The sequence below is a fragment of the Bos mutus genome, chromosome 22 (assembly GCF_027580195.1).
Source record: "Bos mutus isolate GX-2022 chromosome 22, NWIPB_WYAK_1.1, whole genome shotgun sequence".
Lineage (NCBI taxonomy): Eukaryota > Metazoa > Chordata > Mammalia > Artiodactyla > Bovidae > Bos > Bos mutus.
This window is the reverse complement of record NC_091638.1, coordinates 70,742,556-70,760,501: the sequence shown is the minus strand read 5'-3', so window position 1 is coordinate 70,760,501 and position 17,946 is coordinate 70,742,556. Positions and strand designations below refer to the sequence as shown.

Here is a 17,946-nt window from a genome sequence, read left to right as displayed (position 1 = left end):
CTGATTCTACAAGTGAGGCTTCAGCAGGTGAACTGAGAACTTCCAGATGTGCAAGTTGAATTTAGAAAAGGCAGAGGAACCAGTGATCAAACTGCCAACATCTGTTGGATCATAGAGAAATCAGGAGAATTCCAGAAAAACATCAATTCCGAATCGTTGACTACACTAAATCCTTTGACTGTGTGGATCACAACAAACTGGAAAATTCTTCAAGAGATGGGAATACCAGACAAACTGTTGTCAAGAAGTAACAGTTAGAATTGGACATGGAAGAACAGATTGGTTCAAAATTGGAAAAGGAGTTTGTCAAGGCTATGTATTGTTACCCTGCTTATTTAACATATGTAGAGTACTGTGCCATGCTTAGTCACTCGGTTGTGTCTGACTGCGATCCCATGGACTGTAGCCGCCAGGCTCCTCTGTCCTTGGGGATTCTTCAAACAAGAATACCGGAGTGGGTTGCTGCGATGCCCTCCTCCAGGGGATCTTCCCAACCCAGGGACTGAACCCAGGTGTCCTGCATTCAAGGCGGATTCTTTACCATCAAGCCACCAGGGAACCCTGGCGCAGAGTACGTCATGCAAAATGCCAAGCTGGAATCAAGATTTCTGGGACAAATATCAACAACCTCAGATATGCAGATGATACCACTCTAATGGCAGAAAGTGAAGAGGAACCAAAGAGCCTCTTGATCAGAGTGAAAGAGGAGAGTGAGAAACCTGGCTTAAAACTCAACATTCAAAAAACTAAGATCATGGCATTCAGTCCCATCACTTCATGGCAAATACATGGGGAAAAAGTGGAAACAGTGACATTTTATTTTCTTAGGCTCCAAAAATCACAGCAGACAGTGACTGCAGCCATGAAATTAAAACGTGCTCGCTCCTTGGAAGGAAAGTGATGACAAACCTAGATAGTGAGTGTATTAAAAAACAGAGACTTTGCTGACAAAGGTCCTTATAGTCAAAGCTACGATTTTTCTAGTAGTCATGTATGAATGCGAGAGTTGGACAATAAAGAAGGCTGAGCTCCGAAGAATTGACCCTTTCGAACTGTGGTGCTGAAGATTCTTTAGAGTCCCTTGGACTGCAAGGAGATCAAACCAGTCAATCCTAAAGGAAATCAACCCTGAATATTCATTGGAAGGAGTGATGCTGAAGCTGAAGTTCCAATAGTTTGGCCACCTGATGCGAAGAGCCTACTCACTGGAAAAGACCCTGATGCTGGGAAAGATTGAGGGCAGAAAAAGGGGGCAACCGAAGATGAGATGGTTGCATGGCATCAACACAATGGACATGAGTTTGAGCAAACTCTAAAAGATAGCGAAGGACTGAGAAGCCTGGTGTGCTGCAGTCCATGGGGTCATAAAGAGTTGGACACGACATAGTGACTAAACAACAAAAAAAGAGAAGAATGACTAAATTGTATAGTACTACCTCTCTCACTTACTTCTGGGTAAGTACCCTGTGGAAATACCTAATCATGTGAGGATATGCCAACAAACAAGGATGTCCATAGCAAACACTGAAGACAAATGTTCTAACAAGGAGCCATGGGAAGTGTCAGTTAAGGAGCATCATCCAATGGAAAGTTAGGCCATTCACATAACCAAGAAGGCTGTTATTTACCAATGGCACATTGTCTATAATATATTGAATGAAATCAAGAATGTATTTCCATTGCTTAGGGAAAGATTTGCTCTGCTGCAGGTAATTACCTCTTGAGGAGAACTCTCCTTTTATCAAGTTTTGCTTGAAATATGTTATAATTTTTTAAAGATTTAAGAGCAGTAAAAGTGAGGAATAAACTCTGTAGCAACCTAGACTTTTCTACATCCAGCTAATTTAAAAATAAACTCAAGGGACTTCCCTGGTGGTCCCATGGCTAAGATTCTGCCTTCCCAGTGAATGGGCCTGGGTTTCTAAAAAAATTTTTTTGAAAATGTATGTACTTATTACTGGCTGCTGTGGGTCCTTGCTGCTCCTCGCAGGCTTTCTCTGGTTTCAGCGTGTGGTGGGGTGGGCTACTCTCTAGTTGTGGTGCTCTGGAGTATGTGGGGTCTTACCAGGGATCGAACCCATGTCCCCTGCATGGCAGGCAGATTCTTATCCACTGTGCTGCCAGCTAAGTCCCAAGGACAGGGAATTGAAAAAGATCACGATAGCTATGTTTTGAAAGTGCAGTCACTCAGTCGGGTCTGACTTTTTGCAACCCCATGGGCTGTAGCTATACTCTGAAATAAAAAGTTTAAACAAAAAGGATCATGACAAATGAAAAGGTCTTCCTTTTACATTTCCTTTAATGTTATACAACAAACACAGATAATACACAGTAAACACAAATGGGGGGAGGGAAAATCCTTTGTTATTAATATATTTTTATAAGCAAGCTTGTCCCAGACAGCCACTTGGACAACCCTCTTCTCCACCCCATGTCAGTCACTTAGTTCTACCCGACTTAAGACACAGCAGATTGTAACTCAGTGTGCATCCTTACTATCTAAGCAAAAGGCAGCAGGTGAGGTGTGGTCTCTAGCCCCAGACTCCCATTCCCACAGCAGCTGATTCTCAAAACCCCATGGGAAGCCACCACAGTGACAGGGCCCACACGTGGAACCTGGTTGTAGATTGATTTGTGAGGCCCACGAGCTAAGAACCATTTTTAAATTGTTACATGGTTATGTAAGTACCCACACAATATCTGTGATTTTATCCCCTGGAACCACAAAGCCTAAATTACTATCTGGTCCACTAAAAAAAGATCTTGTCAGCTTTCTCTACTCCTTCTAAACCTCAGCTTCGGAGCAGAGTGGAAAGTTTGGGGCATGAACCCACTCAGCAAGGGCCCAGTGCCCGGCCTTCTGTGCCAGCCTCAGTCTGGCCTTCGTGGGCTGTCGTCTCCCCCTGGGGAAGCCCGGGCAGCCTCAAAGCCCTGCGTGGCTGGGGCGGCCTCGGCGGGGGCAGCCCCAGCGCTGGCGTAGGCAGAAGTGCCAGACCAGGGCGGAGCAGCTGAGCAGGGCCAGCGCCGAGCCCACACCCATGGCCGCGTGCAGCAGAGTGAGAGGCCGCGGCGGCACGGTCAGCCGGCCGCAGGGCCCTAAGTTGGGGCCATCGACGCTGTCGAGGCCCTCCGCCCCGGGCCCGGGAGCGCGGCTCTCTCCCGCGTCGTTCGCGGCCACCACGCAGACGACGTATGCGCCCCCAGGGTTCAGGCCCTTCAGCTCCGCTCGGCGGACCGTCGAGTTGAAGCTGGGCCCCTTCTGCGGAGCCCCGCCGCCTTCCCAAAGCAGCAGCCAGTACTGGTTGACAGGGGAGGAGGGGGCACACCAGTGCACCTCGGCGCGGCCCATATCGGCCTCCACGCGCACCTCCCCCAGGCGTGGCGGGTGCGGCGGCTGCAGGGCGCTGGAGAGGCCGGGGCACAGGCAGGCTGCCGGGCCGGCTCTCTGCAGCTCCTGGCAGGGCACCTGCAGGTGGCGGCAGTGGTCGTAGTCACAGGGGACGGCCGGTAACGGTGTCTCATCTAGCTCGTCTCCTTCCAAGTCTCCGGCCACCAAGGGCTGCGTTCCGGGAACCAGGGAGGTGACAGCAAGGAGCCACAGAAGGCAGGGAGAGTGCGGCATGGAATCTGGAAGGGAAGGTGAAAGGATAAAGGCTCTTCAGCCCCCAGACCCTGCAGGCCCCCCGTCCCTCAACAAAACCTGTAAGCAAAGGGAAACAGGACAGGGAACCGGGAGAACAAGCAAGAGGTGGGAACGACCCCGACCCACCCATGTGTCCGTCCAGCTTCTGAACAGCTTATGTGCTTGGTTTTGGGGAAAAGAATGAAATGTGGTCTGAGCCAACAGAGAGAGGTGCGATCAGCAACATGTGAAGCGCTGGAAATAGTTAATGAATAAACAGTGCTGGGGGGAGCTGGGGAGGAGAAGAGGAGGAAATGATTTACACCGCCTGGGTAAGGAAGGTGGAATGGTTACCAGCTGCCACCCAGAGCAACCAGCTAGTCAGCGACACATGCACAAAGCCAGAAAGGAGATGGAAGTTAGAACGGAGAAGAGAGAAACACAGAGGCCCTGGAGCCCTCCCTCCCCACCTGTCGAAGGCCTGGTCCTTCCCTGCCCTCAACACTTCTATCTCACAGGCACCCCCTTACCAGCAGGTAGGCCTTGATGCGGCGAGTAGCAGGCTGGGGCTCCTAAGAGGTCCCCCGGAACACAGGCTGTGCGGTCACGTTCTGTCAGTGTCTTCAATTTCAATTCTGTTTTGGCCCAAAGCTTTTATACCCCTTGACTGTGATGTCACCACCTGGCCCCCCTTCCCCTGCTCCCCTCCCTGGTGAGTGCCAAGAAGAGGGCTGGTCCCTTCAGAAGGCCTGAGTCACGGGGCCAAGGGTGGGGGAGCCACATGCAGCGGTTTCAGCTGGAGGTCGGGATGCCTGGGTTCTGAAAGAGCAGTGGAATGTGGAAAGCAGCCAGGGGCTGAGAATCCAAAGGCTGAAGTCATGTGAAGGGGTGAGGAGAGGAGCGAAAGGGACGGGGCCACCTGGCTGGTATCAGAGAGGAAAACAGCTACGGACAGCATGAGGCCTGGGCCACAAAATGCTGTTTCAGTAAAAAAATCATACCACATCCATGGCAGTCATTTCCTGTCTTCTGCCTCCCCACGGATTGAGAAAGGGAGGGGTGCGGAGGCCAGAATGATGTATCCCAGCTTTGCAGCCCCACCCTATGCTATCCCCCTCCCCAGAGGGAGAGGACCGAGTGGGCAGGTTTTCACTCCCTGGACTTCCAGGCTGATGAATGAAAACAGCTGTGCCTAAAATAGTCCAGGGCCTGGAGGTCTTCTGCATCTGTGGCCCCTGACAAGAAAACTTCCTCCAGTCCGGGCGGGGAATGCCTAGGGAATACCAGGTTTTTAAATGACCCTGAATCCACTTCAGAGTCAGGGAAGCAGCTGGCACGAAAATAGTTTATTATTGGGGGAGCCCCAGAGAGAGAAAGGGAGCAGGTGGGAAAGGGCCAGAATGTGGGGACTCGGCCCTACTCGCTTCAGGAGCTGGAGCAGATGGGGCGCTGTCGGACAGAGCCCGCAGAGGGCTCCGAGCTGCCCACGGTCTCTGGGGCAGGGGCAGAGCCAGAGGCAGCCAGGTTGGCCTCCGTCAGCAGAGCTGCATCTTCCCAGGAGCCTGAACCTGGGCCAGGGGAGAGAAAACCAAATTCTAAAGGGGAAATTCCAGACCAGGGGTCCCTGCCCCGCCCAAGGTAGCCTCCGCCCTGCCCACATGCCCCCTGGGGTCCTGCCGCACAGGGTCCCTCACCATCACTGGCCTCGGGCTCCAGCTCCTCCTCGCCACTCAGGGGCTGTTGATCTGTTTTCTCCTCCTTGGACAGCTGGCCTTCTGCAGCCCCAGGGGGGAAGGCAGAGGTTAGTCTGGAAGAGGCTGAAGGGGAGGACTGAGGAGGAGTCAGGAAGGGGGTAGGGCAGCTGCACTGTACCTGTCCCGGAGGGATCCACGTGGCTCTCACCGTCCTCTGTAACAGGTGACAGCTGGGGGGACTCCTCCTGGCCTTGGGGCCCTGTGCCTCCAAAGGGGGTAGAGGACAGGGCAGGACTAGGGTGGCTGTGCCTGGATGGCAGTGCCAACTTCACCCCAATCCACCTTTCTCTTGACCTTTAGCTTAGGAGGTGAGCACCTAAAGCCTCATTCTGGATGGCACAGGAGCCCCCCCTCACCCAGCCCCCAGCTATCACCTCTACCTGGCTGATGGGCAGAGATCTTTCGCTGGATGTCCTTGCGGGAACGTTTTCGGTTTCGGATGTTTACCTGTGGAGGGGAAACTCCTGAGCAGCAAGGACTGCCTTCCCTCACCAGAGTGATTGGGCCCTTCCACCCCAGCGCCCAACACGCCCCGGCCCACTCCCCAAAGAAGAACCATGAAGGGGAGAGGAAGGGGTCCTTTGAGACCTGCAAAGAGAGGCGCTGTCGGGGCCAGATGCCCCCCCACACCCACTGCATGTAGCTGAAGAGCACAATGACGCTGAGAAAGGTGAAGTTGCTGGCAACACCAACGAAGGCGCAGGTCATCGGGAAGTTGTACAGCAGGTACCTGAGGCAGGGAGTAGGCAGGAGGGGAGTAGCAGCTACCAGGGAGTGCCAGCCTTCTCATTTCCCAGAAGTAATTTCTAGGGCAATTCACCAGAGCTTGGCAAGAGCTGGTCTCCACCCTCTGCCTCCCACCCACTGAGCCAGTGGTTCAAGAGAGCATTTCTCCACTCTGACTGCACATGATCTCCCCCTGGGGTGCTTTCAGAAAGTCTGATGGCTGGGGACTTCCCTATCTAAGGTCCAATGGCTAATACTCCACTCCCAAAGCAGGGGGCCTGGGTTCGATCCCTGGTCAGGGAACAAGATCCCACAAGCTGCAACTGAAAGCTGCCACAGCCAAATAAATAAATGCTAAAAAAAAGTCTGGCAGCCAAATATGACCGTAACAAATCCTAGTCTTGAGGGTGGGGCCCAGGCATTGGTATTTTTCTAAAAGTTCCCCAGGCTCCTGATATGTGATGTGCAGCCAGGGCTGAGAACCTGTAGCCCAGGTAAAATCCGTCACCTCTGCTTAGGACCCTCTTAAGGACAACCCCAGGAGAGCTGCCCAGCCCACGTGGGCACTGCCTCACCTGAGCCCAGTGAAGTGGGCGTGGATGCGGAGGTAGGCTCCGTACATCTGGATGCGCTTGCTGTGGATCTCGATAATGGCTCCGGTGGTCGGCACGTACTGCGGGCAGGGGGGCGGTGGCAGCGGCACATCAGGCCAGGACCCTGCTGTCACTCGTACCAGCCCAGTCTGAGGCCTGCTTCCAGCCTCCACCGTGGTCCCTCCTGCCCAAGCCCGGAAGCTCCTCAGGTAAAATCCTGGGCTTGTGGGGAGGGCTGTCTCCTGTCCTCCTCCTCTCCTCTCCTTACCGAGTTCTCTCTGTATTCTGGGTATAGCTCCACCTCCAAGAGCTGCTTCTGCTCCGCAAAGCCAAACAGCAGGAGGCTCGAGAAGACCAGCGTGTCGAGCATCTGGAGCAGGCTTGAGCGGTAATGTAGCATCACCTGACAGGGCCAGGGAAGAGAGGCTGGGGACGGGCGCTCACCCTCAAAACCACTCCTGAACAGGGAGTAGAGGCTGGGCGTGGGTGCCTACCCTCAAAACCACCCCTGAGCAGGGTATGAAGGCGGCTTCTTCCTTAGGTCCCCTAGTCCCTTTCACTTCCGACCACGCCCCAAGTCTTGACCCCCTCATTGCAAAAGTTTGAAGGCATCCCTGCCCTGCCCTTCCCAACCATGTCTCTATTCCAATACAACAAAGTCTCCTCTTCTAAGAAAGCCTCCCAGGTGAAGCCCCACACCATCTGTCATCTACCTTTCCCCAGAATGGTTCTATAACCTAGACCAGTGTACCATCTATTCTGGTACACTGGAACCAGTACACGTGCCAGTGTACCATCTGAGGCTTTCTTCTCCCACGTGGACATTCAGGAATTTGCTTCACGAGACGGTTCTGTTGACAATTAAGAACGGAGTCTGGTCTGTCTGGCTCCAAAAAAGCCCGTTTTCAGGGCGGCTCCACTCAAAGATGGATGTGCTCATCGGATGTCTGGCGGCAGGAGGAGGTGCTTATCTGGTAAACTGACACCTCTTGCTATGTATGGTGTGTCTGTGTCTCAGACCTCAGAATGTTTTCTCCTGAAGCCCCACCCAGATACTCGGACATCTGTTATTCTCCACAACCTCCTGGACAGGCCACTGACACTCACGGAGCGTGAAGAGGTGGAGATGATTCGGCCGCCTCTGGTGTAGCATGAGATGGTGACCAAGAACATGCCCAAATCTTGATTCACAGGAGACTCTGGCAGCTCAAGTTCTAAGGTAACGCGGTACGGCTGTCCATACATCAGTACCTGCCCAAGGTGGATGGCATCTCTTTCAAAAAAATTTTTTAATTGCACTGTCCCTGTCCCACCTCCCGGCTACCCTTCCAAATACGATTCCCTCCGCTATCAAAACAGGCCTCTCAAATCTCCCTCTTCCCAAGAACCTGCTGCCCCCTTCTGGTAGCTGGATCCCTCCCACTTCTGAGGTCCTCAGTATCTACACTCCTGAATCACTCTGTTCGAGAAAAGTTGTGTCACATTTCTTTTCCAAAAGTGAACCGTCATGTTGCTAACTGGGCCATCTGTGACTCAGGCCTCTTTGTCCCCATGAGGCCATCCCCTCGGGCCCAGCCTGCCTTCACTTACATTACTAATTAGCAGAGTGCCAGAAGCACTCACCATTTCCCTAGCCAGCTCTCCCACAGTAACTCTGTCCTTCTGGGTCCCTTACCTTGGTCCTGTTGGTAGAACCCTGAGACACAGTGGGAAGGCATCTTCACTGGTATTAACCTCAAAAGATTAAAGATTGGCCACCAAACATACCCTAGTTATTCCTGACCATTCCTATACTCCTCTAATCCTATATTCGACTATGCTTATCCTGTGCATGACCCCCTCAGGGTGACCCACAAGGATTCCAGGGGTGATGGTAAAGCTTTTGGTTTTAACCAAAGAGGGAATGGATTAAAAGAAAAAAAATTTTTTTTTAAAAAGAGTATCCTAAGCCTAATAGTGAGGGCTTCCCTGATGGATCAGATGGTAAAGAATCTGCCAACCGAGGTTCGATCCCTGGGTTGGGAAGATCCCCTGGAGAAGGGCATGGCAACCCACTCCAGTATTTGTGCCTGAAGAATCCCATGGACAGAGAAACCTGGTGGGCTACAGTCTACAGGGTTCCACAGGGTTGGACAAGACTGAAGTAACTTAGCACAAATGCACACAACCTTAATAGTGAAACATCTAGACTTATTGCTATGAAGGTACTTTGAGCATTTTATCCCTAGAGTAACAGGTGAAAATCCACTGATCAAAATCTTTCTTTATATACATTCTTATTTTCAGTCTGAATTATTTTTTAGCTTTTTGTTGTTCGTTTCTTTGACCACACTGTGAAGCATATGGGATCTTAGTTCCCCGACCAGGGATTGAACCCGCACCCCTTGCATTGGAAGTGCAGAGTCTTAACCCCTAAACCACCAGGGAAGTCCCTTCAGTCTGAATTGTCTTGAAAAAAATGGATCCCATGAGAGTCCTATCCCCATGTAGAGGTCAGGTGAATCTAAGCTGGTTGCTTCACTAAATTCTTTGAAACATTGAAACAGGTAGTTCTCTGGGTGAACAGGAAGGACATGGGGAGTGACTGCCAGGTAGTGGGTATGAGTTTTTTTTCTGGGGTGATGAAAATGTCCTCAAATTGATTATGGTGATGGTTGCTCAGCTCTGAATATATTAAAAATGACTGAACTGTACATTTTGAATGGGTGACTTGTATACTACTCAAATTATATAGCAATAAAGATTTTTATGTATTTATTTAGAGTTGGCATCACCAAATCAATGGACATGAGTCTGAGTAAACTCCAGGAGTTGGTGATGGACAGGGAGGCCTGGCATGCAGCAGTCCATGGGGTTGCAGAGTTGGACATGACTGAGCGACTGAACTGAATTGAGATATATATATATATATATTTTTTTTTTCTTTTTAAGCCAGTAATTATGTCATCTCCTCCAAGGGTATCCAAAAATCGCTAATACCAGAATCTTGTGAAGGACTTCTGCTTTTACTCACATTTGTCTGCCTGACAGAAAACTCTCCTCCATTCCCACTTTGAGCCTCACCATCACCACAGTCTCCAGAAGACCTAATTCTTCACAAATTCTTCTGAAATGCAGGAACTGCATCTTTGCTACTTAATGCAATGTAGAGATTTCCGTCAATCCTGTCAGCTCTTTGAAGCAGGACAAAATCTACTTCTAAACAAGCTGTTACCAACAAAATAGACCCATTATTTCACTCACTCATTCAAAAATGTTCACCAGAAATCAATGAAATGATCAACCTGCTTTACTTATTGGGGAACTTGGGCCTCACCCTTCATCCTTCCATTCCTTCCTCATCCAGCAGCCTGGTACCCGATGGTTTTAGGCTCCCTGGTTACCAACCATTATGATCTACAACAGGAAGCCACATAACAGCATGCACCATCCCAGGTGTAGATGTACGGTGGCCTTGTTTCTACTCCCCTCTCAATATATTCCATTTATTACTTTATTGAGCCACAAAAACAGATTGAACCAATGTTTTCACAGAATATTCTATAGTACTCTCCACATTACTTTCCTGAGTAGCAGAACTAAACAGATAATCCTCTGTCTCACAAGGCCCAACACTCCACGCCACTACTTTCTTTTTTGACCATGCTGTGCAACTTGCAGGATCTTAGTTCCTGAACCAGAATTGAACCAGGACCCTCGGCAGTCAAAGTGCGGAGTCCTAACCACTGGACTGCCAGGAAATTCTCCACTTCACCACTTTGAAACCCCCATTTGGGATCCACTCATCCCACCTGGTAAGTTTTCTGGATAGTGGTACTCTGGTGGTCCACTGGAAGATATCACAAGATACACAGTCTTCCGGGTTATTTGCATTGTCAACCCCAAGGGGTCCAAAACTCTATAGCTTACATTCCTCCCTTCAGAATGACCATTTATTCTATCCTCCATATTTTCTATCTTCAGGTCAGTATCCTCCTGAGTACAATTTTTCAAAAATCATTTTCAAATGATTTTTAAACTTTTAGTCTGCCCATTGATAATTTCTCATTATGCTGCTGACAAGTCAAAATCCTCTGGTGACCAGAAACACTGTTGATCCTCCAAAGTCCTTCTGAAGTGTTCTGGGATCCTACCCTTTTGCAGAGCTTCCACCAACTTGCCTAATAAAGGATGCATTCCCACTTTGCATTTCTCAGGGCTTTCAGGTTTATTAAAGATATACTGGCATTTGGCCAGTCCTCTGGCACAGTACCCTTTGTAATGGAAGGTTACGTATATCTCTCAGTTGTGTCATAATTAATAACATACTTTCAAAACTCTTGGGTGGATTCTATCCTAGTTCAGTGAGATAGCTGGTTTCTTTAAGTTCATTTAGATCTAAAACACCCCTTATCTAGTAGATATGGCCTGGCTGAAACAATTTAAGGAGGAAAGAATAACCCATTCAATTCATTTGGACTTCAGTTTTTCTTTAACCTCCCTTTCCTTGAAAGCTTTCCTTTCAGTCTCTCTTACTCAGTCCCTGGTACCTAGGTCTTTCCCAAGTGTTCTTGTTTCAAGTCATCAAAGCACTAATGAAACCTCTGTTCAGCTCCCATACTCACCCGATCACGTCCACCCTTAGCCAGTGTGACATTGGCAACAGGGAAGGAGCAGAGTAAGGAGGTGGAGGATTCGCAGTCCGTCCTAAATGAGAATGAGGATGATATTCTGCTAAGTTATAGTCTGTCTTACTTATCCACACAGCTCCTGGGCCCTTGGGACTCCCTTTCCCGTCCCCCATCCTTTCTTCCAGAACAGGCATCCTTCTCTGTTACAGAGAGACGGAGAAGAAGTGCAGCCAGGAGATTCAAGACACTAGAATGAGTCTTTTAAATTCTCTTCCTGCTACTTGTGTTTATTTCTTCTCATTAAGGTAGACATTCTTAAATGGGAACCTATGGACACTTAGTTGAATAGTTTCAGACTTAAGTGTTTCTAAAGACTTACTTGGGAAGCTGATAAAAATGCAGATTCCTAAAAAAATAAAACAGATTCCTGGGTACCACCTCTCTAGATTCTGATTCCAGAGTTCTGATCTGGGCCCTAGTTCAAGAAAATTCCTCCAAAGGGACCCACAGATGATCTTTACTCTTAAACCCTTTACTCACAAACCCTTCCAATTGTAGGCAAAATTGCACACGGGCATGTATCAGTAAGTAGGTTCTTATGACAGGAAGGGCCATAGCTTTCATAAGATCCATGCCTCCTAAAAATTTAAGCAGCTGTGCCTTAGAAATTATGGCTCATGACCAGGGATTCAGGACATGGAAAGAAAAAAAAACAACAACTTTGGACCATTGTTAATAGCAACTCTTGATTGGTCCTGTAGTCATTTTTAAAAGAAGGGGAGAAAATTTGGCAGGATCTGTAAAATGGGAAGGAACTGAGGACTCAGACAAGTAGGACTCTCGGAGTTTATGAACCCAAACACCTTGTTGTTTTCATAAGCTCTGTTGCAGCAGACAAATAGGAGTGGGAAGAAGTAATGTGAAAGGCAAATACCGCTTTCCTCATATCTTCTTTACTGAAGGCCAGATTAGTTCTGAGATGACTTGAGAGGTTGGGTTAGCTCAAAAGTCTACAGTAGCCCTGAGAGAGGTCTGATCCAGCCTAAATTGAACTGACCCTCATAGTGACAGTCTAGGAGAGGGCTTTTTTTGTTTTTTTAAACCAGATTTCAGTTAACCAGAGACAGGACTAGGACCCTAGAACCCTACCAGCCCAGACCTGCCCCAACCTTGGGCTATAAATCAATACAAGTGCACTAGGCTCAAGTGTCCTCGTCTGTAAGTAAGAGGGTTGTCCTCAACAAGTGCCAACGGTGCTCGCAGCAATTCTCTCACAGGATTCCTCTACTTCGATAGAAGACCCTTCTCACCTGTAGTGGAAATGCACGGGGCTGAGGTGGCTGACTGTCGGCATATAGGAATAGTAGAAGGAGCCATAGAGGAAGACAGACACCCAGAGCAGGAGGAGGATGGTACAGAAGAACACTCCAAACTGCAGTAGCAGCTTGCGGGCACGGCCTGCCATGACGTGGCCCATCTCCTGGGCCCACAGTAAGGCAGGTACTGGTGGGTCATTGACCATGACGGGGAGTGCAGGGGGTCTGGCCCCGGGTTCAGGCTTTGGGTTCCTAGGTGCTTTGCCACCTGGACGCCACTCCTGGCCATGGGACGAAGCAGCTGGTGGTTCCTGGAAAAAGACCGAGAAGGGGAAAGAATGGCTCATTTCACGCGGGAGGTGAAGACAAAAAGGACACACTGACCAGAAAGGCTTTGAGGAACCAGAGACAGCAAGACATAGCAAAGCCTTTGTTTTATATGGCTTTTCTCCAACTGATTGTGTTTCTCAGCCAATTATCCCTTCCCTTCCTCCACCGAGCTTTCTCACCACCCCCCTGTGCTAGAGTTCCTCAGTTGAACCCATCCTCGGGTCACCTGATTCTAGGACAGGCCACTTTGATGGTCATTCATAGAAACATATTACATACAGAGGATGAACGCCTTAAAATTCTTCTAAGGCGGACTTATGCACACGATTCCACACTGCGAGGTGGCTGCACGGAGAGTTCGCGACCTGCCTAAGGTCGCACAGCTGGACTCAAAGCCAGCAACCTCACCGCAGCCACTATTGCTTCCCAAGTTGCTTCTCTCCTCCTGGAGCTGCGCTCGCTCCCAGACAAGACCGCGCCAGGCAGGGTGTCCTGCGGCCAACGGCCGCTCCCCGCCAGACCCCTCCGGTTCGGTGACGGGCACGGCGCCCGGAGTCCCCACGCAACCGCACCACCATAGAAACCATCCAGCCCGCAGCCGCGGCTCCGCAGACTCACCAGCCACGCGCGCTGCCAGGGCAACGGCGAGAAGGCTCTTCCGCCTCCCAGGGAAGTCCCGCCCCCTTCCGCCGGCCGCCTCTGTAGCGCAGGGGAGCGGGGTTCGTCCAGGGCCGGGCCCAGCGCAGGGGGCGGGGCCTTCTAGGAGGCCAGGTTCCCACCTCCAAGCGCCGGCTCTCTCCCTCCCCGTGGTCCGTTGCCCCCTCCCCTTTTGGTAACCAAAACCAAAGCGGATAGGCATCTCCCTCTAGGCTCCAAGATAGGCTCCAGGAAATGCTATGAGTCAGCAGCATCCCTCCCAGCCAGCCCCTTGAGGCCGCAATCGCGGCACTCCGCCTACACCTTCATTATCATTTAACCCCAAAATGGGGGAGAAGCGGGCGTCTAACAGGCGCTGATTTTTATTGCGCACATCTCCTTGGGCTTCCAAGGCAGAGAGCATTCACCCCGAGAACGTTGCAATCTGCAGGTACCTGGGAATTTTGCGTGATGCCCCGGCGGGCTGGCTGGCACCTGCTGACAAGAGTGGTAGCATTTCAGGCCCGTGACTTGTCTCCAGCTTTAAAGACGCGTCATCGACCTCCTCCGACCCTAACCAGACTTTTTCTCTGAGTTCCCACAGCGCATTATCTAGACTAGGTCTTGGTGGGTGGCTCTTTCTATTTTGTATGTGTCTATTCACCCTAAACAAGATTCCTCAGAGGGTAGGGTCAGTGTTGCGCACATCTTTGCACTCCCCACAGCACCACGCACAACGCTGCAGACGTAAGAGGCAATCTCTCAAACCAACACACACACACACACACACACACGCATCCAGTAAGCCCATCTATTTCCAGAAACACCCACCGACTCTCCCCTACCTCTTCTTTGTCGGATTCTTTGATCTGGTCTCTGCATGCCTCTTTTTCCCCAGCTTCTTCTCTTTGGTCTGCCATTTCTTCAGACATCCTTCTGATGGACCTTGCTGCCCTTGGATTTTCCACTTGTAGCTAGAACGTTAAGTGGTGATCTAGAAGCTGAAACCTGTAGCTCATCACATTTTCCTGGATATGGGGAATGGAGGGTCCCTGGAAGAGAAACGAAGATTCAGGTGCTAAATGCTGTGTCAGAGTAGAGGGAGGAGGGATGGAGGGGGCGACTGGCCAGCTGATGTCAGAATTTCAAACGAGCAGGGTCTCACGCAGTCTGTACTGACTTCACTGCAGGGGCTGTCACAGGTCCAGACCACCCCATTTGAGGGGGGTGTCTGCCTGGGGCTCAGCTACTTCCAGCTCCTTTGGGGAGGGCTCTAGTCCAGACTCTGGATGCCTGCTATGGGGAAGGGCAGGCAGTGAGACAGTAACAGTGGGGGTGTGCACAGGGGCTGCAGGCAGCAGCCAGGCTCCCCCACTGGCCAGACAGTTGGTATATGCCAGGATCTGAGCTGCTCCTTCTAGCATCCTTCATCCTTCAGGTATCAGCTAGTGCTGGAGCTGCAGAAACAGGGACCAGCCCTCCACTGGCCTCTGACCTGACCCTCTCCAGTGGCCTTCTCTGTATTAGCTGCCTCTGCTGCTGCGTCAGATACTCTCAGCTGCAACTCCCTGCAAGGTGGGGGCACCCATCTCAGGCAGAAGGTTTTGGTGCACCCCACTGATCAGATTCCCCAGGACTGTCGCTGCCTGTGGCCTCAGGTGAGTAAGGAGCATCCGGCTTTTCTCCCTTTGGGGCTCAAGGGGGCAGGTGGGGGTTATGTGCCCTCCTCATTAGGGCGGGGCTCTTTATAGTTGTGGTTTTCAGAGCTGGGAACACATAGCTTGAGGGCTGTAAAGCCTGCAGTCATCCATATGTTTAAAGATCTGAAGCCCAGCCCTTGTACGAGTTTGGGAGCATCTCACTTCACTTCTCTATTTCCTTAGCTGAGGAACTGGGAGATGGGAAAGGCCAGGGAGGTTGGGGATAAGAGAGGAGTAAAATATTAGGGCATATGACCCAGCCTTGCAATGGTTGATGAGGCGTAATGGGGGAAGGGGACCTTCAGCTGAGATTGTGCAGGGCCCTCTAGCACGCTCTGAGCTGTCTCTTTCCTCCAGGATGAAAGGGGAGACCCCTGTGAACAGCACTATGAGTATTGGGCAAGCCCGCAAGATGGTGGAACAGCTTAAGATTGAAGCCAGCTTGTGCCGGATAAAGGTGGGTGGGGCCCTGGATCCCATTAGTTGGAAGGCTGTACCTAGGTACCCAAACCTGAGGCTAAGAGAGGCTTTCTTTCACTGACTCCTTAAGATCATGGAAGGAGTCTTGGCGTCTGTAAGGAAAGCTGGCTCCAGGTCTCTGTGGGTGCTGAGGGAAGACTGTCTTACGAAGTCCTAAAGATCGCAAAAGATAATCTGTTTGGGGAAGGAGGCTGCAGCCCCCTTCGGGATTTCTGGCTAACAATTCCCCTCCTGGCTGTGCCCCAGGTGTCCAAGGCAGCAGCAGACCTGATGACTTATTGTGATGCCCACGCCTGTGAGGATCCCCTCATCACCCCTGTGCCCACTTCGGAGAACCCTTTCCGGGAGAAGAAATTCTTCTGTGCTCTCCTCTGAGCTGCCCTGTTCCTCTTCACAACTCTTCACCTTTTCCTCTCCCGGGCCCTTCCTTATTTATGTCAGTAACTGTCGTGAGCCCCCGAGGATTCCTGCATCCCACCCCTAGCCCTTGCCCAACCCTGTGAGGTTATCTGAAGCCCAAGCCCTCCCTCACCTGTCTGCTGATTCCATTTCCTTGCCCACTGTGGCAGACCCAAAGCACCCTGTGACTCGGGGCACCCGTAGCTCCACCCACAGAAGGGCTGTCAGACTCTGTCAGCGTCCCGCTGGCTTCCCTCTGTGACCTGCTCAGACAATGGAGAGAGGGATGGGCTGGGTGCTTGCTCTCAGTCTCACCTTGGAGCTATTGGGAGGCTAAAGCCATGTGAAGAATAAAGTCATCCAGAGTCTCAGAGGACAGCTCCTGTGTTACCGTTCTTGGGGGGAGAGGCTCATCAGTCAATAGATTCGGTGGTGGGTGCGATAGGTAGAAAAGCTTGCCATAACTAGGGAACAGGGCCAGTCAAAGCGCGTTAGACATTCTCTAGGATCAGAGATCCGTCGGGTTAGAGGGTATGGAGAGCAAAAGGGTCTCAAGTGTTAGAATTGTTACAAACAGGCACTCAGAGGCTACAGAGAGCACTCCTACACGTACACAAGAACGCAATGAAGACAAATGAAAAAGAAAACAGACCGAACCGGGTGAACTTAGGAAGGGACTCCCGAGGGAAGTCGAAGACAGGAGGTACCCAGCGAGAGGGGAGGAGCTCAATTCCAGTTCCTGAGGAGGGGCCGGTTTTACTTCTAAGATGGCTGCGCCCACAGCAGGCCCCCTCCAAGATGGCCGCCGCCATGGGGCCCGCGCCAATACGGCGGCCGCACGTCACAGCGTTGCACCGTACAGGGCTTCTCCGCTGGGCCCATACTTAAAATGGCGGCCCCAGGCATCCAGCGGTCTCAATATGGTCCCTTCCGTGCTCATCTGTCTCAAAATGGCTGCCTGTGTCCGCGCCAACTCGATACCTACTTCTCCCCAACCCGGAGGCTGGACGCCGACGTCCACCCGATCCGGGTGAAGGCACACGGGCGTCTATAACCAAGGATCTTGGGACAAGGGAATCCCAGCAAGCACGCCGATATAGTAGGCGCCGGTCGCGTGCATCTTATGAGGATCTAGGTCCCTACAGCTTGCCTAATGGAAGCTGCTTCGGAGCGGAAACACAAGTGTGACGACAATTCCCGCACTGTTCGGTTTGGGGGTGCTGTTCCTTGGTTGGCTCTCGTTCTCCCTAGGAGTTGGATAAGCCCTAAGTTGTTCAGTTTTGGCTTCCTGGTAGAACTGGGGCTTGTTATTCTCCCACTTCCCATTCAGGCCCACTCTGTCACATCCGCTAGGATTAATGTCCCCGCCCCTGGTTCGCTTACCACCCCTCGTAGTGGTCCAGCCAGCAAGCTGCCCGGTCAGAGGCTTGTCTCACGAGCGCCTCCTGGGCTCAGCCTTGGCAGAGGCTTATAAAGCCCCAGAATACTTTTTCTAGCAGCCTTTTCTTTCCAAGGGAAGGAAAGACATACGGAGGTGGGACCAAGGCCAAGGCAGAGAAGGTAGTAGTCTCAGGATGTCTGCTTCTCGTGGATTAAGATTCCCCACCCCCCATTCAGGAATACATCCTTTCCGGGGGGGAAGCCTAGATCAGCTCATGCTGTGTCCTGGGATACACTTAGGGGTAGGAGCTGCTTTGCAGTAGGCGTGGGTGACCTATATTAGAGAAAGCATATCACCCCCAGCTTCCTTACACTGTCACACAGAAGACAAGCACGGGGA

General features: G+C 51.2%; 3 protein-coding genes across 13 annotated transcripts; 1 reads left to right on the top strand and 2 right to left on the bottom strand.

The window, feature by feature from the left end:
• Positions 1-2,281: 2,281 nt before the first annotated feature.
• On the bottom strand, positions 2,282-5,012 carry LRRN4CL (LRRN4 C-terminal like). The gene is made up of 2 exons (XM_070359482.1): positions 4,153-5,012; positions 2,282-3,627 (listed from the first exon to the last, which is right to left on the bottom strand). Exon 2 carries the CDS (start codon positions 3,620-3,622, stop codon positions 2,924-2,926), a length of 699 nt encoding a protein of 232 aa, XP_070215583.1. The 5' UTR covers positions 3,623-3,627; positions 4,153-5,012; the 3' UTR covers positions 2,282-2,923.
• BSCL2 (BSCL2 lipid droplet biogenesis associated, seipin) lies at positions 4,941-17,692 on the bottom strand. Of its 9 annotated transcripts, XM_070359475.1 has the most exons (13): positions 16,819-16,970; positions 16,482-16,630; positions 14,433-14,639; positions 12,616-12,932; positions 11,300-11,381; positions 7,803-7,946; positions 6,964-7,098; positions 6,678-6,775; positions 5,965-6,106; positions 5,758-5,823; positions 5,495-5,585; positions 5,317-5,397; positions 4,941-5,190 (listed from the first exon to the last, which is right to left on the bottom strand). In XM_070359475.1, the coding sequence occupies exons 3-13, from the start codon at positions 14,517-14,519 to the stop codon at positions 5,048-5,050; spliced, it is 1,386 nt and encodes a 461-aa protein (XP_070215576.1). In that variant the 5' UTR covers positions 14,520-14,639; positions 16,482-16,630; positions 16,819-16,970; the 3' UTR covers positions 4,941-5,047. The 9 variants fall into 9 exon arrangements, with proteins under 9 accessions (XP_070215576.1, XP_070215578.1, XP_070215579.1 ...); XM_070359477.1 differs by lacking the exons at positions 16,482-16,630; positions 16,819-16,970 and adding an exon at positions 17,550-17,692; XM_070359478.1 differs by lacking the exon at positions 16,482-16,630 and having other exon boundaries at positions 16,819-16,949.
• GNG3 (G protein subunit gamma 3) lies at positions 13,842-16,307 on the top strand. Of its 3 annotated transcripts, none has more exons than XM_070359486.1 (4): positions 13,842-14,038; positions 15,115-15,245; positions 15,645-15,744; positions 16,014-16,307. In XM_070359486.1, the coding sequence occupies exons 3-4, from the start codon at positions 15,646-15,648 to the stop codon at positions 16,140-16,142; spliced, it is 228 nt and encodes a 75-aa protein (XP_070215587.1). In that variant the 5' UTR covers positions 13,842-14,038; positions 15,115-15,245; position 15,645; the 3' UTR covers positions 16,143-16,307. The 3 variants fall into 3 exon arrangements, with proteins under 3 accessions (XP_070215587.1, XP_005904904.1, XP_070215585.1); XM_005904842.3 differs by having other exon boundaries at positions 15,026-15,245; XM_070359484.1 differs by lacking the exon at positions 13,842-14,038 and adding an exon at positions 14,091-14,214 and having other exon boundaries at positions 15,026-15,245.
• Positions 17,693-17,946: the final 254 nt, after the last annotated feature.